The sequence below is a fragment of the Xiphophorus maculatus genome, chromosome 20 (assembly GCF_002775205.1).
Source record: "Xiphophorus maculatus strain JP 163 A chromosome 20, X_maculatus-5.0-male, whole genome shotgun sequence".
Taxonomy (NCBI): Eukaryota; Metazoa; Chordata; class Actinopteri; order Cyprinodontiformes; family Poeciliidae; genus Xiphophorus; species Xiphophorus maculatus.
Genome location: NC_036462.1, coordinates 6,528,308 through 6,553,658, shown reverse-complemented (window position 1 = coordinate 6,553,658; position 25,351 = coordinate 6,528,308). Strand labels below are relative to the sequence as shown.

The window sequence follows — 25,351 nt, the reverse complement described above, 5'->3', positions numbered from 1 at the left end:
AAATTGATCGTTAATTCAATTGATCACAGCCAGGCCCCCTTTATGCTTTCTACTTTCTGTAGATTCACTGTGTCTCTTTTATCATCCCACAATGTTTCTGTTAAAAACATCACATTGATATTGTGCCCAGTGATGAAATCATTCATTAAAAATTATTTTTCTGATAAGGATGTGACGTTTATAAATCAAGTTTAAGTGTTTTAGTGTTAGATCCATTTTCAATCAGATGTTGCTTTAGACAGAGGAAAAATCTCAAGTTTTATTTTAGATAGCTGCATTTTATTTTATTGGTAGTTATTTCTCTCACAAAATTTTTCTTTAGTCTTTTACTTTCGGTTTTAGGTGTTTTATGCCATCATGGCCAAAGTCCAACCAGACCATGTCTGTATTGAGAGGAGCCTCTGACGATGTTTATTGCCTTCCTGAAAACACAGTTCTAACATGATGGTACAATCTATACTGTGGAGTGAACTGTGTTCCCATCTTTAGTCATTCATTTATTTTTTCAATGAAGTTTAAAAGTAAGTATGTAAGGGTGAGTCAGGAGAAAACTACTGAAAGACTAAGTTTCTTTAAATCAAGGTTAAAAATCCATTATCTTAGAGGTGCTTTGATTAATAATAAGTGGAAAACAGATTAATTCTGGTCTGGATTATAATTTTCATTTTAATCTGTCACTGCAATGTAATGTTTGTTACTTTGTGTGTTAATTATATTTTTAATTAATAGAACCTGTAAAACATAACATTTTCTGACATCATTCTGAACTATGGAAACCCAAGAAGTACATTGGTGGGAAAAAAAATCTATACTGTTCAAAAATGTCATCTTCAAAAGAAACAAAAAAATGTATAGCCAAGTAATTTAAAGAGAATAAAACCTTTTAAAATACATGGATGATTTTTGCAACAAACTGAGCAAATTTTCAAATATTGAAGAAAATGATTTATTATGTTTTACAAAAATCAGAGACAGTAAGGAGTCATTAGATCAAAACTTTGAGATGTAATACTTTAGTAATGTGTGAGCAGAGTAAAAAATGTATTGACATAATATTTTCAAATATCTTGTTAAATTATTTTCAGTTTCTGTCTCCAACACTTTATTATTTTTGCTTTGTATTAGTAAAGTTTTGTTCATCTGCAGCTCATTGGCTGCAGCACAAAACCGTTTCAAACAAAACCGGTTTAAAAGCGACTGAGAAAACCAAAACTCTTCAGAGCTAAGTTCACTGGAAGACTACACTTCCCATGATCCTCAGGTCTTCCGAGAGATATTCAGCTTCCTCCTGGCGTCTCTGTGCTTCTTGCGGTATTCCTGAGAAAGCGGATAAAACAAATGTATTTATTTCTTTACTCTGCCTTATTTGACAAGAAACAACTTTATTTCTGACTGTTCTGTTCTCTGCAGAAGGATCAGAGCTGAAATGTTCTGTGATAAACAACCATGTGGGTCAGATTTTTCACTTTCCTGCTTCTGATCATCTCAGATCCAACATGTAAAGATATTTCTGCAGCTTGTTTGATTTAAAGGAACTACAGTTTGAAACAGTTATTCATTCTGCCTCTAGAGAGCAACAAAGTAGACTTTAAGATCAGTTTTTTCAACCAACATCACTCTGATCAGTTAAAGTAATCTTTGGTGGAGCTGATAGAAACCTGTCTGAGCGTGCTGGTACTCTCCTCCCACTGCTCCCTCTGCTCCGCCAGCTGGGAGGTCCGACAGAACAACTTGGGCCCCTCTGAAGGACGAAACAGAGAGCTGAGATTAAACAGGATTAAAAAAATCTCCAACAGAAGAGAAAAGTCAAGACTTAAAAATGTAATTCTGTGTCTAGAGCTCAAAAACAGAAAAAATCAAACCATCATAACAAAGTGTCAGTAAGGAGCCCAGAGGGTTGAACTCACCTTTCAGTCTGTGGTCATCAGAAGAGAAGAAGAAGAAATCAGGCTGTGATGGAGTCTCCTCCCTGTTAAAGATAAAAACGAATGGAAGAGATTTAATCTGAACTCAAAGTGATTATTTTATCTTCTCCAGAACCTCTGAAGAGCAAAACGTTACTACAAGAAGATAACGGGTTTACACAGATTAAATGTGTTGATCTATTAAGGAAGAAACTCCATAACCAAGTTGTTTTTTTTCCACCACTGATAAAAATAAATGCAGGTTATTTATTATTTATTGAAAGATTTATTCACCAATCACGATAAAGCTGGTGTGACTTCAATGAATCAAAGTCAAACCTGCTTTTTTCCTCTGATCACATTCAGGTTTGAATTATTGGAGAAAATAAAACCAAACTGCAGAAGTTTGCAGGATTTTTCCCTCACTTTGTGTTTTTAGCTTCAACGCTGCTCTGCTCCTCCTTCTTCTCCTCTTGCCCATCCTCCTCATCTTCCTCCACCTCTTCCTCCTCAGAGCTGCTGTCATGGAAACGTGGGTCTTGGTGCCAGGAGACCTTCGGCGCCTTCATCTTCTCAGCTTTGTACTCAGCTGTTGGGAAGATTGAAGAGATGAACAGAGATGTGCTCCATGTGTGGGTCTGATGAGCAGAACTGATGAGACTCACCCGTCTCTCCGCTTCCAGCTACTGAGTCGTCTCCAAAGAAGGAAAATCTGAATCCGGAGGATTCCTCCGACTTGGAGCTGGGATCGGCTGACAGGAGGGAGGGCGGCAGCTGTTCTTCCTCTCCTCCTCCCTCTTCTTCCTCCACTTTATCCCAGTTTGCCCCCTCCTCTCCCTCAGCGGAGCCGTCGTTCGTCTGGCCGAACACGGCCTTCAGGTCTCCGGACACCTGGAAATAAATCTCCTTGGAAACTTCAGGCAGCTTCTGAGCCTCTTCCCTCTTCTTCCTGCGGGCCGCTTTGCTGCGAACAGAACAAACATTCAGGATCCTGCTGGGAAGAGTCTGACTCGAGTTTAAAGTTCTGATGATTTGTGGATCGTCTGAGCTAAACTTTCACAGAATCTACACACAGATTCAAGTGATCAGAAGTCATGAATGATTGTGTCAGTTTAATCTGAGGATTGAGGTGGTTCCTCTACCTCTCCTTTTTGGTTTCTTCTGTTTTGGTCTCGAATGCAGCGTGTTCCTCTTTGCTCGGGTCGTAGTGCAGCGCCGACACGTCTCTGCAGACACAAAAACAACAGATTTTAATCTGTTCAAACTCCACCTTGTAGTCCAGGAGGAGCTGGAAACCAGACTGACTCCCACCTGAACTGCTTGGCTTTGCCGGCCGTTTTGCCGCTGGCCTGTTGGCCAGTTCCGAGGACCCTCTGCAGGATGGACAGATTCTTCTTCTTCTCCTCCTCCAGAGCCTCTTCGTCCTCCATCAGACTCTTCTGAACTTCTGAAAAACAAAAAAATGAAAAACCCTTCAGAAGGTAACAGAGGGAGGCTCAGCAAAACAATGATTTACTGCTGACTGGACAGAAACAGAGGAAGAAGTTCTCATTGGTTCTGATGGAGCGGAGTGTGATCAGGCTGTTACCGACGTCATGAAACAATGAACCTAAAAAAATCTAACGGGTTCTGATTGAACTGAACTAGTTCAGTGAGAACTATTGTCATAATAACAAATTTTGCTGGACAATAAATTGTCTCAGAAGTTATTGTAATAAATGACACTATTTGTCATGTCACCCTACTTAATAGACTGTCTTCCATTGGTATCACTCAGACTCCTCTAAACTGGTTTAAATCATATCTTTCCTGCCGCACTCAGTTCGTTCGGATCAAAACCTTTTCTTCCCAGCCTTCCTCTGTTACATCAGGAGTTCCCCAGGGCTCTGTCTTAGGGCCCCTTCTTTTTATTATTTATCTTCTTCCCCTGGGTAATATTTTTCGTAAATATAACATTGATTTTCACTGTTATGCGGATGACACCCAGCTTTATGTTTCCAGTAAGCCCGCCTCCAACCTTCCACCATCCTCGCTTACTGATTGCTTGACTGAAATTAAATCCTGGTTCTCCTCTAATCTACTTAAGCTTAATAGTGATAAAACGGAGGTCCTTCTCATTGGTACTAAATCTAATCTGGCCAAAATCAAAAACTTTAGTCTTGAAATTGATAACTGTTCTGTTTTCCCCTCCCCTCAGGTAAAGAGTCTGGGTGTTATTCTTGACAGCAGCCTTTCTTTCCAGTCTCATATTAACAATATTACCCGCTCAGCTTATTTTCATCTACGCAACATCAACCGTCTTCGCCCCTCCCTTACTTCCCATTCCGCTGCCATTCTTGTTCACTGTCTTGTGACATCACGCCTGGACTATTGCAACTCCCTTCTGTTTGGTCTCACCCAGAAATCTCTTCATAAGCTTCAACTGGTCCAGAACTCAGCTGCCCGTATCATTACTAAAACCCCATCCATGCACCACATCACTCCTACCTTGCAAAGACTTCATTGGCTGCCTACCAAGTTCCGCATAGAATACAAAATTCTTCTGTATACTTTTAAGGCTCTTTACAATCTTTCCCCACTATATCTTTCCAATCTTATTCATATTGCCACTCCCTCTCGTTCCCTCAGATCATCCTCCTCTATCCATTTGTCTGTCCCCTCTGTCCGTCTTACTACCATGGGGAGCAGAGCTTTCAGTCGCTCTGCCCCCCAACTCTGGAACTCACTACCACCTCATCTTAGAAACATAAATTCATTCCCTAAATTTAAAACCGAACTTAAAACACACCTTTTTAGATCTGCCTTTTCAACATGACACAATTGGTTTGCTTGATTTTTATATAGATTTTTACATAGATTTACATATAGATTTTATATAGATACATTGTTGTGTATTTATTCTACCTACTTTTAATTGCTATATTTTATTGTTTTTGCTATTTTTCGTTCTCTGTACGGTGTCCTTGAGTGCCAGAAAGGCGCCTTTCAAATAAAATGTATTATTATTATTATTATTATTATTAAACAATAATAATAATAATAATTATTATTATTATTATAATAATAGCATAATAATTATAATGCAATAAAAGATTCTCAAGAATCAATAAACTTTCATTTCTAATGAACTTTTAAATACTGGAATAAGACAACATTTTAAATATCCAAAATAAATCAAAAATATTAAAAATAAAAATAAATAAATGAATTATACAGTCTCTGTAATAAAAAAGGAATAGTTGAGATAAAAACACCAAACTCAAGACTTTTGTCATCCAGTTTTTGATTTCCACTAACATCTGTCCTTCCTCTTCCTCCTGACTCAACCTTCATCCAAACCTTCTAACCTGTTTCCTCTTCCTCTTCCTCGTCCTCCAGAAAGCGGGAGTCCATCCGGAATCGCTCGTCCGTCCCAAAGCGAGACTGCAGCTCCATCAGCTGGATGACAAACAAACATCTTGGTTTCAGAACCAGAACCAGGACTTTAACTAGACCAGACTGACGCAGCACTACAGTTCATGATCTCCACATGACAACCAGACCTTCTGTCCAGCTGGACCTTCAAACTCTGGCCTGATGTCAAATCTGCTGCCATCCTCCTCTTCACCACCTTCCTCATCATCTTCACTGTCAGCAAACAGCTGAGGACCCGACGGCTTCAGGCGCTCCTGAAAACAGGCAGAGGTGCTGAAGCTACTGGGATGATTAGAGCTGAGCAAACGCTCTCAGATCCTCACTCACTGCTTTGTGTGGGGCATTCTGATTGGCTGCTGCTGCTCCATCAGCTGTGGCTTCGTCTTCTGATTGGCTGTCCTGGAACAGGGGCTTCTTTGACTCTTTGACAGCTGAAACAACTTCCTGCTTTTCCTCCTCGTCGTCTGAACCGAAGACGATGCGTTTCCCTGTGGCTGGATGCGGAGCCTCCTGATGGAATAATAAAATAGAATTTAAAAAAAAAGATTAACAACCCTGACCATCCTCTTATTGAGGCTGACTTGGGAAAACAGAGTGTCTTCAGTCAGAGGCTTCTTAAAATGTGCTGAAATACAGAATGCTACAAGAGATCTCTCCTGCCAACAGCCAATCACAATCTACAATAACTCTTTGAAGAATTTTAATTAATATGAGTTACAACAACATTTAATTTCCCTTTGGGATCAATAAAGTAAATTTGAATTTGAAACCAGGAAGTAAAGTTTCTTGCGTCTTTATTCAACTGAAAGTTTATAAAAAAGCCCAGTAAGGGGCTTCCGGCCGGAGCACCGTAAAGATGGCTGCTCGGTAGAGAGGCTCCCCAGACGACTGGAGAAATTATTGAATCACTCCCGTTCAGCTGAGTAACATTGCCTTGAGAAAGCATATACACTTATCATGTCCTATGTCCACCCATGTCAGCTGTATGGGATTCCCCTCCGTGCTTACGTCACTGGGTTTTCTGATTGGCTCCCTGTCACATTCAACAGGCTGCGTTCTCGCTCCAGTCAGGGAAAACCCCTCATGACAATATAACATGTTCAGCACGCCCGATTTTAGATCTGAGCGGTCCGACGATCTACGTAATACACCACACACTGCAGGATGATCAGTTACTATTATCACAATCGAGTCGACAATCTTAGAACTCGGAACGTTTGTAAGGGGAAAATCGGGGCAAAAATGTAAAATCGTGCCATGTCAACCCCCTGTACTTCTCATACTTCCATTGTGGTGGAAGCTGGATTGTAGAAAGTTATTGTAACTTGCCTTTCCAAATAAAAGATTAATTAAAGAAAAAAAAAAGCTCAGTAAGTTATTTAGGAGAAGTTACGCGCGCTAAACGTTTTCAAAGTTAGCAAAAATGTTAAAGTATTAAATGAAATCAGTTCCACTTTTAGCGCTTTAGCGGAAGTGTTCAGATCATTAAAACAAATACTGAGGTCTGGAATCAGATTGTTCTAAAGAGCAACGATCTTCTTTCATCCAGGATATTCAGAACAGACTGGACCAGAACCAGAGCTAGCTACCAGTTGGAAAACCAGTAACACCCACCAGGTTGGCCAGAGCTCCCTGGATGAGCTTCTGATGCTCCTCAGCCTCCTTCTGTCTCTGCTGGAGAGCAGCCAGCCTTCTCATGTTGGCCTTCCTCTGCAGCTCCTCTTCCTCCTTGGCTGCCAACGCCACCCGGGGAGGAGCCACTTCCTCCTCTGCCTCTTCTTCCTCCTCTTCCTCACTGGAAGAGGTCTTGCTGCCTGCTGCAGGAGCTGGATGAGGAGCTGCTCCAGCTTCCTGCTCTTCTTCCTCAGAGGAGCTGCTGGATGAAGGCTGATCTTCCACAGATATCATCTTCTCTTCCTCTTCCTCATCTTCTTCACTCCCAGAGGAAGAGTTGGTCTGTGGATCATTGAGAGGTTCTGATGTTTCTCCATGTTTCTGTCTCTCGCTGCCTGCAGCTTCATCCTGCTCATGTTCCCTCTTCCTCCTCAGACACCCGTCAGTTTGAGAAGTTTCCAGCCCGGTTTCCTCTGAGGGCTGCAGAGACGCTGAAGTCACTCCTTCTGCTTTCTTCTTCTTCTTCTTGTGTTCTTTGTCGTCGCTGCTGCTGTCCTCCCCCAGGATGGAGGCGAGGATCTCGTCGGGGGTGATGGCTTCCTTGCGCGCATGTCGCACCGGGAAGCCAGACTCCGGTTTCAGTCCGGATCCGAGGATGCTGGGAACTTTGCCCTCGGCCAGCCTCTGTAAATCAGCCAAGGAGATCCTCAGATGGTTGGAGTTAGCAGAAAACAGGGCTGGAAAATCAAAATCTGAAGACGAGTCTGAAGAGTTTCCCTCCTCCTCTTCATCATCCTCGTCGCTGTGTGAATCTGATGAGTGCTTCATCGCAGGGCGGACGCCAGCTGGGTTCTCTCTCTGCAGAGAGGATGAGTTTTTACTGGAGGAAACATCTCCAGGTGTAGTTTTTCTTTTCATTTGTCTCTTCTTGTCTGAAAACTGCTTGGCTGTCGGTGATGAAGGTTTCTCCTGTGGGGGGGCAGGCGGATTTCTTCTGGAATCAAACAGTTCATCTGTGCCAGCAGAGTCATAGTCTTCCTCATCCTCTGGAATCAAATGGAGAAATCAGGTCAGGTCAAAGGTTATTTTCTACCTTTTGCTGTTTCTACGTTTGCACTTTAAAGAACTTCATCAAAGCCTTCACTGACTCCTGAATTTCAGTGAAGTTTTTTCTACTTTTAAAAATTTCTTCCTAAACCATGAAGGTCCACCAGGTTTTCCCTCCAGGTGTGATTTTGTCAGATTCTTCCTACAAACTCATCTCAAGGTGTCCAAAAGGAAGTGCAGACTCCTCTGAAGTGAACATCAGGCTTCTTCTCTGCTCAGTGAAGTCTGGATTGTAGAACTGGTCCTCCAGAGTAATCCAGCCTCATGAGGTTCTACCAGCTAATATGATTCTGTACTTGGTGTTTCGCAGGGATCAAAGGTCATTCCTTGTAATGACTGGGAAGACATATTGATGACATATTGATTGAAAATCCCCGTTTAAAGAATTTCTGTTACCGTTGGGTCCTGATTTCACCAAGTAGTCGAGTCCCACCACTTCCAGGTTGTCGTCGTCTTCCGCCTCCTGCTGCAGTGCATCATGGGAGCTCTGCTGGGCGGCCGCCAGACTGCGGACTTCCTCGTCCGAATCGACGTCGCTGTCAAGGAACCACCTGTCCTCCTTCTGAGCTGCTCTGCGATTGGTTGGCAGATCAGAGCCGTTGGTGAGCTGATGGACTTCAGTGTTTCTGTCGGCGTTCTGGGCCCGTTCGGATCTAACAGAAGAAGAAAAGAAGAAACATGGATTATAAACCTGTTCTACATGTTTCATTACTGCCTTCATGTAATATCGTTTTAAATATTTGACACTTTTGGCTTTATGTCTCTAAGACAAAATAATTTATTCGAGTTCATCAAAACCACAACTTTCAGGTTCCAGCTCATATTCACATCAACAAAAGTGATGACAGAATTTAACCAGTAGTTAACTGGAGCTGATTAAGAACCTCTCAAGATTATTTAGTCTCTATATATGGGTTTAGCCTGCAAATTTTAAACTCAAGTCTCTGCCTCTGCTGCCTCCATAGGGGCAGGTTTAAAATGTTATCTGGGCTGTTTAGCAGCAGTTATCTGGTTGACCCTGCATATCTAATTTATGGAGCTCATTAAATCAGCTTTAAGGAGCCTCTACAGAACCGTCTCAGTCTCCGACTGCAGCAAACATGACAGGTTGCAGGAAACCAGAAGAGCCAGGGAGGCTCCAATGGAGAACTAATCAGTTTGGGGCAAAGTTGAGAAGAACCAAAACAAACTAAGTTTTTAAACATCTGAGGGAACCAAAGTAGGACACAGGGTTTCTGTATACGAACAGAACAAACAAGGCAAACTGAGGCCAGAGATCCATCAATCTATCTGTTATCAGAACCGGGCCCGACGACAGACCATAAAAACATTCTCCTACAACTATGCTGTGTAAAAAAATTCAACGGTTCATGAGATGTTGTCACATCAACATAGTGCTAATTTTGTCCGTAGCTGTTTTGTGTAAGAACACTTCCTTGGGAACAGATGAGAACATTTTAAAAAGTTACCGGCTCCTGCTGAAAGCATTAAGGGAGTCGCCGGGATCTGTGCGACTCTTCTTGGGTTTGATTGGCTCGTATGGGGGGAACTCCCCCCTCCTCCTCTTGCTGATGTCATCATCCCCTCCCTCCACCTGCCAGGTGAGCTGGGTGACTGACAGAGTCTCATCTGGATCGGTCCGGTCCAGTCTGCGGATGTTGTGGCAGTACTTTGATGGGTCGTACTTCACTGTTCGAGCTTTGCTGCCTTTCTGACACCTGAGCTGCAGCACAGGAAGGACTCGACCGAATTTACTGACCACCCAGTCCTGAAAGCAGAGAACAGAGTCAACATCTCCACCTACACACACAAACCTGCGTTTCATAGAAACCAACAGATGAAACCAGCAAACATGTCCGTATGGAGCTCGGATTAAAACATCTGATTCTGTCTTGAGCAAAAAGTAAAGTGTGAGAAAAATAAGTCAGAGAATAATAAGCATTACATTAAAAACACATTTAGCAACAAAAACTGAGTTGTTGCTGCAGTGGGTCTGGAGGAAGAGGAGCACTGATCATTGGATGATGAAGATCTTGGTAAAACATTTCAATCAGGGCTGAAATCAGTGCAGTTTATTCTACAGTCTTTATTACAGGCTTTGTTTTGATCTGAGCAGAGAAAAATAAAACCTGTTATTCAGGGAGTTTTTTAGCAGCTCAAATGTTGAATTTTAGACACTGGAACAAAACACACCTTGATTATGGGTGAGGCAGCAAATTTGACAGGTTTAAGCTCCGCCCCCAAACCTGTTCTACCTCAACTAAAGCAGGAAACAGTTTGTGATCATTGATTCCTGCAGAGAGTCTCCCAGACGATCAGATTCACCTTCAGACCAAACTAGCAGCTTCCTCTGAGTGAATCCAGCTGCAGGAGAGAAACGTGGAAACCCCCAACTCTGCTGCTTCAAGCTGCTCACACTGAAGGTGAGTTGGACCAAGAACACTCAGGGAAGTTAGTAGAGGAGGGAGGGGAGCCGTGACTGACTGGACTTTCTGTATTTTCAGCTTCACTCAGAGACAAAATGGCTTCCATGTCTGAGGAGGATTTCTGCTGTCCAGTCTGTAGGGACGTCTTTAAGAATCCGGTTGTTCTGTCATGTACCCACAGCTTCTGTGAGGAATGTCTGAAGAACTGGTGGAGAGAGAAACCATCAAGACAGTGTCCAGTTTGTAAGAGGAGATCTTCTAAGGCTGATCCGCCTTTAAATCTGGTTCTAAGGAACCTGTGTGAGACTTTCTTACAGCAGAGAGACCAGAGAGTTTCAGAGGATCTCTGCAGTCTGCATTCTGAGAAACTCAAACTCTTCTGTCTGAACCATCTAAAACCAATTTGCTCCATCTGCAGAGATTCAGAAAAACACACCAACCACAGATTCAGACCCATCGATGAAGCTGCTCAGCAACACAAGAAGAAACTTCAGGAAACTCTGGAGCCTTTAAAGAAGAAACTGGAGCTGAAGAAGAAAGTTAAAGAGGAGTTTTATTGGACAACAGAACACCTGAAGGTCCAGGCCCGACACACAGAGAGGCAGATTGTTGAGCAGTTTAAGAAGCTTCATCAGTTTCTAGTAGAGGAAGAGGAGGCCAGGCTGGCTGCACTGAGGGAGGAAGAGGAGCAGAAGAGAGGGATGATGAATGAGAAGATGGAGGCTCTGAGCAGAGAGATAGCAGCTCTTTCAGACACAGTCAGAGCCGCAGAGGAGGAGCTGAGAGCTGCAGACGTCTCATTCCTGCACAACTACAAGGCTGCAGTGGAAAGAGTCCAGCGCTGCCCCCTGCTGGAGGATCCGCAGCTGCCCTCAGGAGCTCTGATAGACCAGGCCAAACATCTGGGCAACCTGGCCTTCAACATCTGGAGCAACATGAAGGACATGGTGACCTACACTCCTCTGGTTCTGGACCCAAACACTGCTGGGTCAAAGGTCATCCTGTCTGAAGATCTGACCAGATTTACTAGAGAAGAGAAACAGCAGCTTCCTGATAATCCAGAGAGGTTTGATGAATGGGAGTCTGTTCTGAGCTCTGAGGGTTTTAACTCAGGGAACCACAGCTGGGATGTTGAAGTTGGAGACAGTGAAGGCTGGGTGCTTGGTGTGATACCAGAGTCTGTCCAGAGAAAGGGAGAGATAGAGTCTGGATGGTTGGCTATATGGTTATATAAAGGTAAATATAAAGCAGAGTTTCCACCAGCTCCAGTCACGTTTCTCTCAGTCCAGAAGAAAGTCCAGAGGATCAGAGTGAATCTGGACTGGGACGGAGGAAAGCTGTCGTTCTATGATCTGAATACTAACACACACATACACACCTTCACACACACCTTCACTGACAAGATGTTTCCATTGTTCAACACTTGGAATAAAGTAAAAATCCTCCCTATGAAGATCTCAGTGATCAAACAGCAGCTCTGATGTTCTCAGCATGAAGAACAAATGAAACTTTATTGATCAGATTGAAACTCTGTGATTTAAGCAGGAAACTGAAGATGATCTGATCTGATGATCTGCTTGTTTTCAACTCAGCTTAATAATCCTTCCAGATGCTACATGTAGCACTACTTAATGTAGTTAAGGGACTAGATGGCATATAACACCAGAAGACTAGGTTCATCTACTGGAGCGGTTGTCAGTAATCAATAAAACAATACAAAAGAATAACTGCTTTCAATATTATGTATTTTAAAGGAAAAAATATTAAATGAACACCACAAGACACAAACATACATGGAAACTGTTGGATAAATTGTATTTTTAGTAATTATCAAATATTCGTTGTATCATGTAGCCTTGTAGTTACATTTAGATAATGTTTAATTATATGCTTTTTCTCTTTTTCTTTTATTTTAAGTAATGTTTCTGTGTGTTAAATAACTTTGATTCCTTCCTGTGACTTCCTTGAGAAAGCCAGCAGTGAAGCGGAGACAACTCTTCTAGCAGAGTTTATTGCCCAGCAATAAACTCTGCTCTCCTGTGTGATATACAACTTGTTTTACTCAACGCCGGCCGTGTCTGGTACTCGACTGGAGAAGGATTTAGAGTGTAGATAACATGTGTCTAAATAGTGAATGTCATTAGCGCTGCAACTAGTGATGAATTGTTTTCCCCCTCCCTTTGAGAAGTTGCAAAGCGCCCAATGTACGAGGGTTTCTGAAAGTAATAAAAAGAGAGGAGCGGTCAGATGTGTTTCAGAGCATTTGGAGATTTGTAACTGAAAGCACATCTCTGTCTGCTCTCCTCGCGAGAAACAAAGAATCTAACTCTTGTCTTTCCTGTGTTTGTTTAAATTGTCTAATAGGTATTTAGACCTGACAGAAACCAAAAAAAATAAATAAATAAATACAATATATATACACAGTACTGCAGTAGATCTTCTATATAGATGTGCACAAAGAGTCCTAACTTTCTCCGCTGCTCTGACCGACACACATTTAAAAGTCCATGTTTTAATTGTCCAGTTATTTGAGATGAAAAAATGTCCAAGCGCAATTTGTTTCCACCAGAGAAGGGATCAATAATGGATTGTGTGTCTATGTAGTGAGATGGAGGGGAAAATGTTATGGACCATGAGACTCCTACCAGACCAGTATGGAGTAAATTTCAGGTTCTCCTGGCTTCAGCCAGTTGTCAGAAGCTCGCCATCCTTTAACCCTAAAAAGGATCACCTGGTCAATTCCATATATAGTTCAGTGCATGACAACTTCATGGCTCCAAGCTCACTGGACGTTCAGATCTGTGGCTCCTTTGTCTCCAGCTCTCCCCCTCACACCTGACTGGGAAAGCTGGAGCAGGCCTAATTAAACACTCAAGATGCAGTGATTGGCTGAATGCACTGTGTGACTGACTGTCACTCTAACCAATGGAGCACCAAAGGCGGGATTAAGGGCAGTTTTTACCCTGGGTTACATACAAACTAAATGCGCCATGAAGTGAATGATGTGGACTTTAGTTTGGTTCTGACAGCCGATCCAGGTGTGTGGATCCTGAACAGGTACCAGGTGAGGTTAGTGGAGACATGAGGACACTGTACAGCTCTGCTGATGAAACAAACTGAGATCCAAACATCCAGACTGATGAACAGAGGAAAACTCTGAGAGGTTTTCATATTTAGATGAGGAACATCTCGGCAGATTTATCAGGAACAGGAAGAAGCTGACAAACCAACCTTACATCCTGGTACTTCGGATCCCGGCACCGCAGCCTTCATGGTGAAGTTTTGGACTCCAGCTTTGCTCCATGTATCCAGAAGTTTGTGCTTCTTTTCTCCATTTGCAGATCTTTGAAGATGATGTTCTGCTGCCTCCTGACGCTCCTGAGCCAACCTGCAGCACATTTATTAACTTAATAATGCTGTTTTCTTGCTCTCCCTCTGCATTATGGGTAACTTCTGGTACTCCAGCTTCCTCCCACTATCCAGAAATACAACTGTTGTGTTAACTGGTCTCTAAATTGTCCCAGGAAGTGAGTGTATTCATGGCTGTTTGATGGTGGATTTTGAATCTCAACCAATGACGGCTGGAGACCAGCAGGTCAGCTGCAGCTGGTAAACAGAACATTATCTCAAAAACACTGAAATCAAACATTATAAAATATATTTAAGGGTTTAATCACATGGCATCTTTTTCTCTCTGGTAATTAAAGCATCAGATTCTTGTTCATCAAAACTGATTCTGTTAAAATAACCGAGATTTTAAACAATTTGATTTATGTTTGTAAGAAAATACTAACTATTTCCTAAAATACTGAGAGCTTTTCATAAACTTATACAATATTTTAAAAGGTAAAATGTTAATTTTATTGTTATCAAAGTTGAGGCAGAGTATTTATTTAAAACAAACTAACAGTCTGATGTATTGTAGTGTTCATTTCTGTATGAGGAAAGAAATAAATTAAGGAGAACAAGTTGTGATAAACTGTTTGTTTTTACTGACTGCTGATTAAAGTTTCACTGAGAAAATTGAAAGGAAAATTGATGCATCATAGCCTTGATTTAATAATGTCTTGTCCATGTTTATCTTTTATATAAAATATATTTATACGTAGAGTTTCTTTTCTTTTAAAAATTTCCATTGAAAGTCTCTGATGTTCTCGTTCTAACAACCGATGAATTTGTTTTTGTTTTTGGACAATGTACAAACACTATTAAAAGATGCTTTGGACCAGATTGAGTTTAAGGTAGTTTCCATCAATAGTCCCTAAGCAGGTGAGTTAATAACAGGTTAATATAAAACCTGCATTGAAAGTTGCATATGCTCTATATAATCACTATACAGTCATAAAATTACAATATAAACAGTACCAGGTGCCATTTTTACTTAACTGACCACTGATGATAATCAGCCAACTTATCCTTAAATCAGCTCTGATTGGTGATAAATTTCTGAACTATTGAAGCATTGATTTTTTTTTTATTTTACTGATTTATTCAAAATGAATTTGTAGATCAGAAATTAGAGAACTGAAAATCTGTTTCAGCTGGTAAAATCCTGATCAGTGCATCTCTACGTCAGACAAAAAAAACAAATTAAATCCATAAATCCAGCAGCTTTTAAAATATTTTCATTTGTAAATAAGCCACTGACATAAATCTCTCTCTGCTTCCTGAATTTTATAACCAGATCTTCTGTATAAAATGAAATTTTCCTCCCCAGGATGTGAAGTTCAGTAATAAAATGAACCTTTGGAGGAAGCTCTCCTTGGCTGCTTCAATCTGCAGAGTTCCTCCTTTCCATTTGGATTTATTAAGAACTGTCATACCTGCAGAGAAAACACGAAGACGTAAAATGACCTGAACTCTGATGTCATATAAATCTAAGATAGTAAACAGAAAAACTGGGAGATGGAGAAAATTTCACCTCCTCTGAATCTGTTCTAATTAGTTTCAGCACTGATTCATTTCATTAAGAACTTCCTACATCATTGCCATCAACAAGATACCCTTTATTTTAGATACAAATCTATAATCCGACTGTTCTAAAGATCATAAATAAATATTACATGTCTGACAATATCTCACTTTCATCAGATCACAGGACAGAGTGATTTTATCTTACAGAGAAAGTTTCCTGCAGATGCTTTAAGGTGGGAATGTTGACTATAGAAGTTTCTTTACTTACATTTCTTCAGGTCTGGTTCAGAAATGTTGATGTTGATGTAGGCGAATGTTTTGTAAGGAACATCTGCAGGAAAAAAATAAGAAAATAACATCAGGACATCTGATGAAGCCGTGGCAGGAAAAATGGAGGATGTTCTCTAAGAAGAATCCTGATTTTAACCAGAAACCTTTAGAGTCATTCATTTCCTGGTTTGATTGGAAAATATTGCAGAATCTTTAAGGATTCAACAGAAATAAATATTCAAAGACAAATTATATCCATTAATTTGATTAAAAGACTTCTCAGTTTTCAATGCAGTTTTGATGTGAAATTAAAATAAATGAAGTAACAAAACTGTTTATATTGAGAAGTATCTAAATTAGGTAACATTTAAACATAAAGATGATTTATGATGTTGGTTTCAGAAGTTTTGTTTATAAACTGTTGTTAAGTTTAAACTTTGTTAAATAGTCATCTGGGTGCCATCATGCGAGAAAAAAACAACTATAAATGCACAAAATATCAGCGTTAACATTGCTGTTAGTTATTTCTTTTACATATTTGATTCAGCCCAATAAGTAAAATTGGGCCAATATTAACAACTGATATTTATTTCCACCTTGTTCTTGTTTGTGTTTGGTCATGTGACAGTCATAATCGTGCAGTGCAGAATTGTAGGGTGTTTAAACATACTTTCTTACGCCCACATTTCTTAATTATGCTTTTTATTTTTCTTATTTAAATAAGATCTTTATCTTAAAGGCCATGTTTTCATTAACTGCCTCATTCAGCGAGAGTCTTACTGATTCTCATTTGTTATACATGACAGCTATGATTTTGAATGATAACTTCCAGTTGGTGGTTATGATATTAAAACACATTAACTTATTTTACAACTCTCAGACCATCAGGAGCATTCTCACCCTCCTCATCCCTCCGGGTCCGCAGCTCTACATCCAGAACCTCTCCGAACTTTCCAAACCGGTCCTTCAAATCCTTCTGGGTGACCGTGTGGTTCAACCCGCCGACGTAAAGCCGCCGCATTGTGCCGAATCCACAAAACCAGTCACTTCAAGAACAGCAAACACCAGCAGCCTGTAGAAAAACGCAGTCATCCAGACTGATGTGTGAGGAGCAGCATCAGTTATTTCAGCAACAAACCTTAAAGGAGACAAAGATGTTAGAAAATGGAGCAGCTTCTTATGTGAACAAACATTTCTGTTTCTATAGTCAAAAGGTATTTAGAATTTAATCATTTTTCTAATGAAATTCCTAATGTTTACTTCACATGTATTCAGCCTGTGCTTCGCCCTTTCGAGTCCGACTGACATTTACTTCCGGTAGTTTATCTGAAAACGTTCCGCGTACATTGTACTTTATATTAATGTAAAATACACAATGCCAGCATTTAAAAGATTAAAAGAAAGATTTAGAATAAAACACATTTTAATTAAAAAATATAATACATATGCAAAATTATATTCCTCCTGGCGAAAAAGACAAATTTTCGGGTTTTCTCGAGATATCTCCTGTGTCCCATCTACTGTGTAGAGGAAGAGGGGATGTTTCACATTTTTGCTCCCGAGTAAATCTTATTTTTACAGTTTATTACCAATATTAACGCATTATTTTATGACATTTAGATTGAGTTTACTTATATTTGTGGTTTTTGTACCAACAGAAGCACCCAGTAAGGTCAAAAGGACTCGACAGCAACACCGTCTCACCCTCTAATTTCAGACCGAGGTGGTACAGTCCAGAGAGCGGGAGGCTGCAAACAGCTAGCTCCACAGATCAGCTGGGACACGCAGACCAGGTAAATAAAAAGCTTTAAATTAGCCTTCTAATGGTTGGCAACAACTTTAATGTGGCCGAATTTATACGGCCACTGAATTGTCTGGTTACGTATAAGTTGAATTTTATTGTGTTTCTTAATAAATAAATACGGTAAATGGTAGTTTTTGTTGGTTATTTTTCTGAACATAACAGTTCTTAAGCTTTTTGAACAGAAATGGGTTGAGCAACAAACTTTGCGTAATAAAAATAACATTAGAAAAACAAGGTTGGTGTAGAACTAAGGTTTTACTTCCACATAAATTGTAAGTCTGTCTGCTGTGTTGTTGATTCAAAGATATAAGCTTAATAGATTAGCCAGACATTGTTCTCCAGTTATAGTGGAGGACAGTTACTTCATACTAACATCACTCAAGTATAAGTGAAACGTAAAGCGCAGCAAAACTAATCCTAGAAGTAAAACGAGCTCAAAAACTTCCATTTGTATAATTTAGCTTTTTCTTTTTCCTCTTTCTCTTTCTACCAAAAACTGAATGTTAAAGTCTTTAATCTGGTGCTTTGGTCTCAACTAGCCCTTTTTAAGTGAAAGTTTTGTTTATAGAAATGTCATAGTGCATTTTATTTGTTGTTTCTGTTGTTTTGTTTATTTATTTTGGATATTTGAAATGTCTTCCATGTCCATTGTTAAATGCTCGTTAGAATTGAAAGTTTATTGATCTTTGAGAATGTATTAAATTACTTGAAAATGTTTTCAAAGCAACAATATTATTGATTATTGCAATAACTTCTGGGACAATTTATCGTCCAGCAAAATTAGTTATTGTGACAGGCCTACGTCTGAGTGTTGTTGCTGTTTCTCCAGGAAGAAGAGGAAGATGAGTGAGGAGAATGCAAAGGAGGTGAAGCAGCTGGAGGCTGAGGTGAAGCTGCTGCAGGCAGAGATCAGAGCTCTGCAGCAGCAGCGACAGGACAGCTGGGAAAACGTCTCCTTCCAGTTCAGGGGACAGATGCAGGACGCTCTGTGAGTTTATCTCCTTTTATTACCATCAGGTTCCATGTTTGAGTACCAGAGAGAAATGATGGGATGTTTGACTGTCTCTGCAGAGCGTTTGTCTGTGGACGGACGCAGGACCTGGAGGAGACGGTGGTGTCCAGGCTGAAGGAGGAGGTGGAGGAGCTGGAGAAGGACTTGAAGCTCCAGACTCAGATGAATGGCATCAGCCTGAACAGCTGCATCACAAAGACCCTGCCGAGCCGTAAGGAAGAGAATCTGCTGGACATTTCCAACACTAGACGTCTAGCTGCGTTTCCATTGACCATCAAATTGCACAAATTGATATTGACATGGCTGAATGATGTATTTATCTTCTCTAACTGTTTACATCTATCACTCCAATCATTTTTTTTACTTATCTCTATGAACAAGCTGATTCACATGTGATTTTAATTTTATTTATTTTTTAATGCAGTTGCGAAATTGTGTTGTTTTGACATCAGGAGAGTAGAGACAAAGATTTGCAAACATTTGTAATGGAAACACAGCTTCTGTTAGCCATTTGCTCAACATGTTGTTTATCTGTTAGACTCATCTGTGTTATTTAAAACCAGTTACTCTGACCTTCTTACTGGGCTTTTAAACTGCACCAAGTTTCCTCATTAGTCAGATGCCCAGTTTCTCTTTCAGAATAAAAGTCTGGTGTTATTTGTTTCTGTGTGTGTGCCAGGCGGTCCGGAGGTGGTCCAACAGGTCTGTCTGTCAGGTCGCAGCTCTGAGCTGGTCTTCCAGGTAGAGTTCCAGCTTTCTGAGCTCAAGGTGAGTCTTTTTATTCTCTTGATGTTATGGTCGTTTTACTGATTTTGGCTCTGGGACCAGCAGCTGTTCTCAGCCTCTTTGTTGTTTAATTTTCTTGTGTCTGTTTGTTGTTTCTCTGGCTGTATTTAGGTTAGAAGGAGGAGATGGGATTTTGCTTTCTATCCTTGTTAGCTCCAGATCAGTGTCAGATGATGGATAGAGGAGATCTTAGAGAGAAATATTAGAAAATAGTTCAGGGTTTAGCCAGCAGTGGGTGACAGAGAGCCATAATTAGATTAGTGATTTCAGCTGCTCCTGAAACCTCAGGAATGATGCTCATCACTTGTACTTAAGTCATTAAATTAATTATTCGCATGATAAATTAAAAAAAACTCAATAACCACTGGTTATGGATTCAGTCATCTGCCCCTAAATATGGAAAAAAGTCCCCAAACAAGAAACAAGCTTTTGGAAAAGATGGAAAAGAAAATTTTTCAGGATATAAGCATTTCACATCTGTTGTTATCGATAACTATTAATTCGTTTTTTTGTTTTAAATATCTGAAATACTGGCAAACTCGGAGCATGACCTTTTCTGTTTTATCCAGTTTTCACTCCATGCCATAGTTTTTTATTTTTAAGCAGTTATGAGGCACGATGGTGAAACCTGAAACTGCTTCTGCACAAGTTTTTCAGCAAGTTGTTGCTAGGTAACCAAAGAATGAGTTGCTAGGTAACCAAAGAGTGAGCGAGAAAGTTGATGCCACCAACTGTATTTAGCTGGTTGTTAGAGGTTTAGTGACTAAAGCTTACATCTCCCAGAATGCTGTGTTTCTGGATTCTACATATTTAATGTATTATCTATTGATGTTGAGCATGTGTATATGATGGTATATATTGTTATTGATATGTTGTCCATCCCTAGATGGAGATAAAGTTCTGAATTTGTTCATGCTGTCATTCTGCCTCCTCCTGTGTCTTCTGAATGTGTCTTTTTCTGCATTTGTCCTCTCTCTGTGGAGTGACATATCTGCATTCAGTCCTGCATGCCTTAGTCTAAATATCTATTTTGCATCATGTATACCATACATTGGATACTTTCTATATGTGTGAACTGAAACTGTTTGAATCATAGAACAGTTTCACAGAAATCATTTTTCTAATTTAGGAAAGTCAAAGTAAATTTCTAATTTGTGCAAACAGGATTGAAGCTGGATCTGTTAGCTAACTGGAGCAGATGCTGGACTGTTTTAACTGATGGATGTAATGTCTGCAGGATGGATCGAGAACAGAGCGGAGAATCAGAGATCTGAACCTGGTGCTGGACTCCAGCGACCTGCAGAGCCTCAGCAGCTTCCTGTCCAGGTACCGACCTTCAGTCATAACTAATGGGGGATAATCTGAGAGGGAATGAGGAGTAACCAGGTGGAAGGGTTTGAAAACATTAACCAGGAGGAAAAATACATTATTTCAGCTGTCATAATCCTCTAAAATGAATCTCTGATTTTTACTGAGGAAACTTTAAAGTTAAGATAACATGATACAAATGTATCATTTTGAAACCGAAGCGCTCCATCTCAGACTCTACAGGCCTCAGTTAGCAGGTTAAAGTCAAAGATCATGACCATGAACCAGTTTGGCTGCTTGGGAGGGTTGAAGGGGGGGGGAGCTTTTTTTTTTCTAGAAACAACATGGCTGCCGGACTGAGGTCAGCAGGACTGCATGTGGAAGAAGGACGAGACTTATGGGGCAAAGTCCTGTGGACAAGTGAGACCAGAGTGGAGATGTTGGACTGTGATGGACAGAACCGCGATGGAAGAGACCAAACACCACATACCAACTGTTGAACACGATGGGGGAAAGATGATGAAGTGGGCTTCTGCTGTAATTGACTGCAGCCAAAGTATTCTAGAGTCCAATGTGAGTCCTTCTGACCCACATCCGAAGCTTGGTCCAAACTGGGTCTTCAACAGAACCAGGGTCTCAAACTGAGTAGCAGATCAATGACAGAAGGGCTGAAAAAGAATCGAGGTATTTCAGTGGCCTAGTCAAAGTCCAGACCTCATCCTGATGGAAAGGCTGAGGTGGGACCAGGACCCTATTATCAGTGTGTCAGTCTAACACCTAGTGCTGAGAGGTTCTGGTCCGTTCTTCATTCTGCTGCAGAGCGTCTGCTCTGCTCTGATTGGCTCTGAGTCTGAGGCCAAACCACATCTGGATCGGATGACCCAGACTGCAGAACCTGGCAACCAGCACATGGAAAAATTCTGAAGACAATGATTCAGCTGCTGCTGCTCCGTCAGGACCTCGCTTTATGAGTGAGTGTGTGTGTGTGTTTCAGCCAGTCCTTACTGTCCAGTCCAGATGGACCATCTCTGGTGGATCCGTCCGGGTTCAGGTGCTGCTGATGAGTTTCTCCCGAGGTCAGGGTGGGTTTCCTCCTCCAGGATTACCCACTTTATCCAAGCTGATGTGGATCTTTCTGATGTTGATCTGATTTAGTGACTGTTGGTACTGAGCAGGAGGGGAAAACAATGCTTGTGAATAAACTTTCCATTCATTAAAATTCATTTAGTTAAAAATATGTTCGACTGCATCTCTATTTGAAGGCAGAGCTTCAGCTGGAAGCTTTTAAAGGAGACATGTTGAACCTTTTTATGATCTGAACTCCTCTGCCGAGGTTTTATTGAATTATTTCATTCCCAGGTGTTTTAAATGAATTGCTCAGCTCTCTGAAACCTCACTGTGTGTTGTTAGGAGTCTGGGTGAGGATAGACATCATCTCCTCCACTCATCATCTTCTTTCTTACTTTTAGCTGGAGTTTAAAGGCCTCTCTTTGATTGATTTTAATCTGTAATCTGGAGATCAATCCGTCATCAGTGAACCAGACGGCTAACAGCTTGGTGGGAACCAGAAGTTCCTCCTCCGTTATCGATGGTGACTGGTTCTTTTTCATATGATGGCTGCTTGTCCTATGGTCTCTCTTGTTTTAATCTGGGATTATAATCTTGTCAGCAGTACACTATTCGGTCTTAAAGCCTGTTTACCCTTTTATGAGTGGAGCCTGATTGCTCAGCATTGGGTTGACTTCAACCCCACTGTGCCACTTTGGTCCTTTCACAAAGATGACAACTGTTCTTTGTTTCTCTCTGCTGAGTCACAAATGCCACATAGAGCTGGAATCAGAAGGTTATACACACCTGTAAGCAGACGTTTACACACATCTGAAACCAGAAGGTTACACACCTCTGGGACCACAAGTTTACATACACCAAATAAAAAGATGCATCTACGTTTTCTTTCACTCTGACTGAAGTTAAATCAGAATGTTTTGTTTCAAGTCAGAATCACTAGAATTATTTATATTTTTTAAAAACTTCTACAATAAGAGAACGAATTTGTGAGACTTACTCATTAATGTCTACCAGATCAGAAGTCTGCATACATCTTCTCAGTATTTGTAAACATTACCTTTAAACTGGATGATTTGGGTTAAACCATCAGTTTTATTGAGTTCTTGTCCATTTCTTAAAACGCTGCAGTTTTTCCACATAAAGTTCTTTCCTCATGATTTCATCTATTTTATGAAGTGAACCAGTTCCTCCTGTGGCAAACCACCACAGCATGGTGCTGCCACCATCATATAGATCCTATTTTTTCCCCAAATGTAACAATGGTCATTGTGTCCAAACAGTTCCACTTTAGTCTCATCAAACCACAGGACATGTTTCCAAAAATGAAGATCTTTGTTCCTATTACGGTATTTAATTTTTATGTTTCTTCTGGAGTGATGGCTTCCTCCTCGCTGAGCAGCCTTTCAGCCCACGTCGGTACAGAATATATTTCACAATGACTCTGACTCACCAGCATCAGCGGCATCTTCACAAAGTCTCTGGCTTTTGTCCTGCACATTTTCACTCACCATTATGACTTTTAGCAAATAGACAGTGAGAAAAAAGTGGATAAAAAGTATATTTTTATTGGGCATATGTAAACTTCTGGCTTCAGCTGAGTACGATAGACCCTAATTTGTCACCTGGTTGATGTTGATTTGCTTTGAAATGTGACTTTTGTTTAGAGCTCCGTCCTTTGTAGAGTTTTCTTGTTTCTTTGTGACGATACAACTGAAATCCAGGAAAACCTCCTCACGTCTTCATTCAGTCCCATCAAGATTAATCTGCTCAACATTCCCGGTGTTTTATTTCATTCCCCGCTGAAGATTTTATCTCTTTCTCCCGACCCGGTTCAACCAGTCAGTCCTTCTGCTATCAAACTGGGATCTCTCTGTCTCCGTCTGCCTCTCTGATAGTGCTGCATTAGAAGTCAGGCTGCTGCCATGTTTCCATCGACTCCGTGCGGAATAACAGTCATCTGGAAATTTAACCCGGCTGCCGTCTAGCCCTGGGCCCCCTCGGAAAACTCTGGAAATCCTTCACCAGAATGTCCCAGGCTCCGTCACACTCTGGACCAGACCTAGGCGTTTCCGCCGTGTCATACGCAGCCTGCTTCAGTGAAGAAACTGCTTTTATTTCTTATTTTCTGCTCTGTATTTATCTGGATGATTCAGAAATTAATTTTGGTTTATATTAAAATGTTAGCAGTAAAACGAGGTCAGGCTGAATTCATAAAGGTATGAAGATGTTTTCTGATTGTGATAATCATTAACAGTCGTTGGGAGCAGTATGTCTGAAATAGAAAAGAATCAAGGTGCTCCATGGGCCTAGTCAAAGTCCAGACCTCATCCTGACCGGAGTGTAGTTGCATATGAACATGTGTATCATCAGACATCATCAGACATTGGTATTAGCCTGTAGGAGCTGGACTGGTGTGTTGCTAATGTTGGTTTTTTATTTTATGTTTTTTTTTTTTTTTATTGTTATGTTGTGTTTTGATGTACAGCACTTTGTATCAGCTGTGGTTGTTTTAAAGTGCTTTATAAATAAAGTTGGTATGGTATGGTATGGTATGGTATGGTATGGTATGGTATGGGTAATTACAGTACCAATAAAAGGTTTTTTACTTTCACTGATTTAGAAATCAGTCAAAGTAAACAAAATGTTTTTTTTTATTTTTTACAAAAAAAAGACAAAAGAACATTTAAAATCAAAGTTAAAAGTGATGTAATTTAATGACAAATTAAAATATTTACCACAAAATAAGGAAGTGCATAAATATTCAGGTGTGTCAGCATTTTGATAACACATTTGTCCAGTGGGATGCCTTTAATTTTCCACACCTGATGTACTTTGCAGAGTGAAAACGTGGATCAGTCATAACCATCGTGGCAGTTTTAGTGTTTTTATTGTGATTAAATAATAAACTAGTCTGTGCAGCTCTGCTTTAATCTGGATCCCATTGTATGATGTATTTCTACAGTTTTTTGTTGTAAATATTCCAGTTCAGTTTGTTTTTTAATAATGGGACAATACATATTAAATATTTTAGATTATAGCCAAGTGGATAATTTCCATCTGTAGTCTTACAGGCAGGTTGTTTAAAAAAACAAACAAACATATTTCTACTAGGTTAAAGGTTTAGATTTGACCATAAAAATAACTGCACATTTAACTATAGTCATGTTGACTTTTTGGCTTTCCGGGAATCCGATTTTAAGATGTTTTATCTCGTATTGAGCCTGGTTCTGGTTCTGGTTCTGCTGGAGGTTTCTTCCTGTTAAAGAGGAGGTTTTCCTCTCCACTGTCACCCCCTGCTGGTCCAGGAGTAGTGAATCCTGCATTAATGACTCGATTCTCTGCTGGGTTTCCTTAGACATAAACCTTTTTAACTAATTTGAATAATAAATTGAGCTTAATGCTCTGATTTGTAACTAGAATTTATTGAAATGGACGTATGATTTAACTGAAGTAAAACAAATTTATAAAGTCAATTGGGACAGTGAAGTGTACTAAATTTAATATTTTTATTTCATTTTTAGAAATCATTTGGCAGGAGAGGAAATTTTGTTATCCATTTATTTATCAAAATAGGCAAATTTTGTTGATCATAATTGATTTATAAAAGTAATAAAAAGGGTAAAACATCCAAGGGGGTGAATATTTTTTACAGATGCTGTAACTTGTGAAGTTAAATTATTTCTAATGAATCAAAAGCTAGACATATTAAATGTTATGATTTTCA

At 40.2% G+C, this 25,351-nt stretch overlaps 3 protein-coding genes across 5 annotated transcripts in view; 2 read left to right on the top strand and 1 right to left on the bottom strand.

Moving 5' to 3' along the window:
* Positions 1-932: 932 nt before the first annotated feature.
* nol8 (nucleolar protein 8) lies at positions 933-16,953 on the bottom strand. 3 transcript variants are annotated; one of them, XM_023325272.1, is made up of 18 exons: positions 16,910-16,953; positions 16,550-16,787; positions 15,648-15,710; positions 15,210-15,288; positions 13,697-13,853; positions 9,509-9,807; positions 8,436-8,692; positions 6,933-7,978; positions 5,646-5,828; positions 5,447-5,572; positions 5,252-5,342; positions 3,216-3,351; positions 3,047-3,130; positions 2,570-2,868; positions 2,331-2,493; positions 1,908-1,969; positions 1,659-1,741; positions 933-1,317 (listed from the first exon to the last, which is right to left on the bottom strand). In XM_023325272.1, the coding sequence occupies exons 2-18, from the start codon at positions 16,668-16,670 to the stop codon at positions 1,258-1,260; spliced, it is 3,309 nt and encodes a 1,102-aa protein (XP_023181040.1). In that variant the 5' UTR covers positions 16,671-16,787; positions 16,910-16,953; the 3' UTR covers positions 933-1,257. The 3 variants fall into 3 exon arrangements, with proteins under 3 accessions (XP_023181040.1, XP_023181041.1, XP_023181043.1); XM_023325273.1 differs by having other exon boundaries at positions 16,550-16,721; positions 16,788-16,949; XM_023325275.1 differs by having other exon boundaries at positions 16,550-16,721; positions 16,910-16,942.
* On the top strand, positions 9,814-12,342 carry LOC102230299 (nuclear factor 7, ovary-like). The gene is made up of 2 exons (XM_014471921.2): positions 9,814-10,462; positions 10,544-12,342. The coding sequence occupies exon 2, from the start codon at positions 10,561-10,563 to the stop codon at positions 11,944-11,946; it is 1,386 nt and encodes a 461-aa protein (XP_014327407.2). The 5' UTR covers positions 9,814-10,462; positions 10,544-10,560; the 3' UTR covers positions 11,947-12,342.
* A 413-nt stretch (positions 16,954-17,366) lies between the features above and the next one.
* Positions 17,367-25,351, top strand: part of cenpp (centromere protein P) — a 93,537-nt gene continuing 85,552 nt past the window's right edge. Inside the window, exons 1-5 of the mRNA XM_014471925.2 lie at positions 17,367-17,442; positions 18,283-18,441; positions 18,525-18,676; positions 19,145-19,233; positions 20,489-20,577. Of these exons, the coding sequence (XP_014327411.1) occupies positions 18,296-18,441; positions 18,525-18,676; positions 19,145-19,233; positions 20,489-20,577 (476 nt within the window). The 5' untranslated portion in view covers positions 17,367-17,442; positions 18,283-18,295. The remainder of the gene's footprint in view (positions 17,443-18,282; positions 18,442-18,524; positions 18,677-19,144; positions 19,234-20,488; positions 20,578-25,351) is intronic.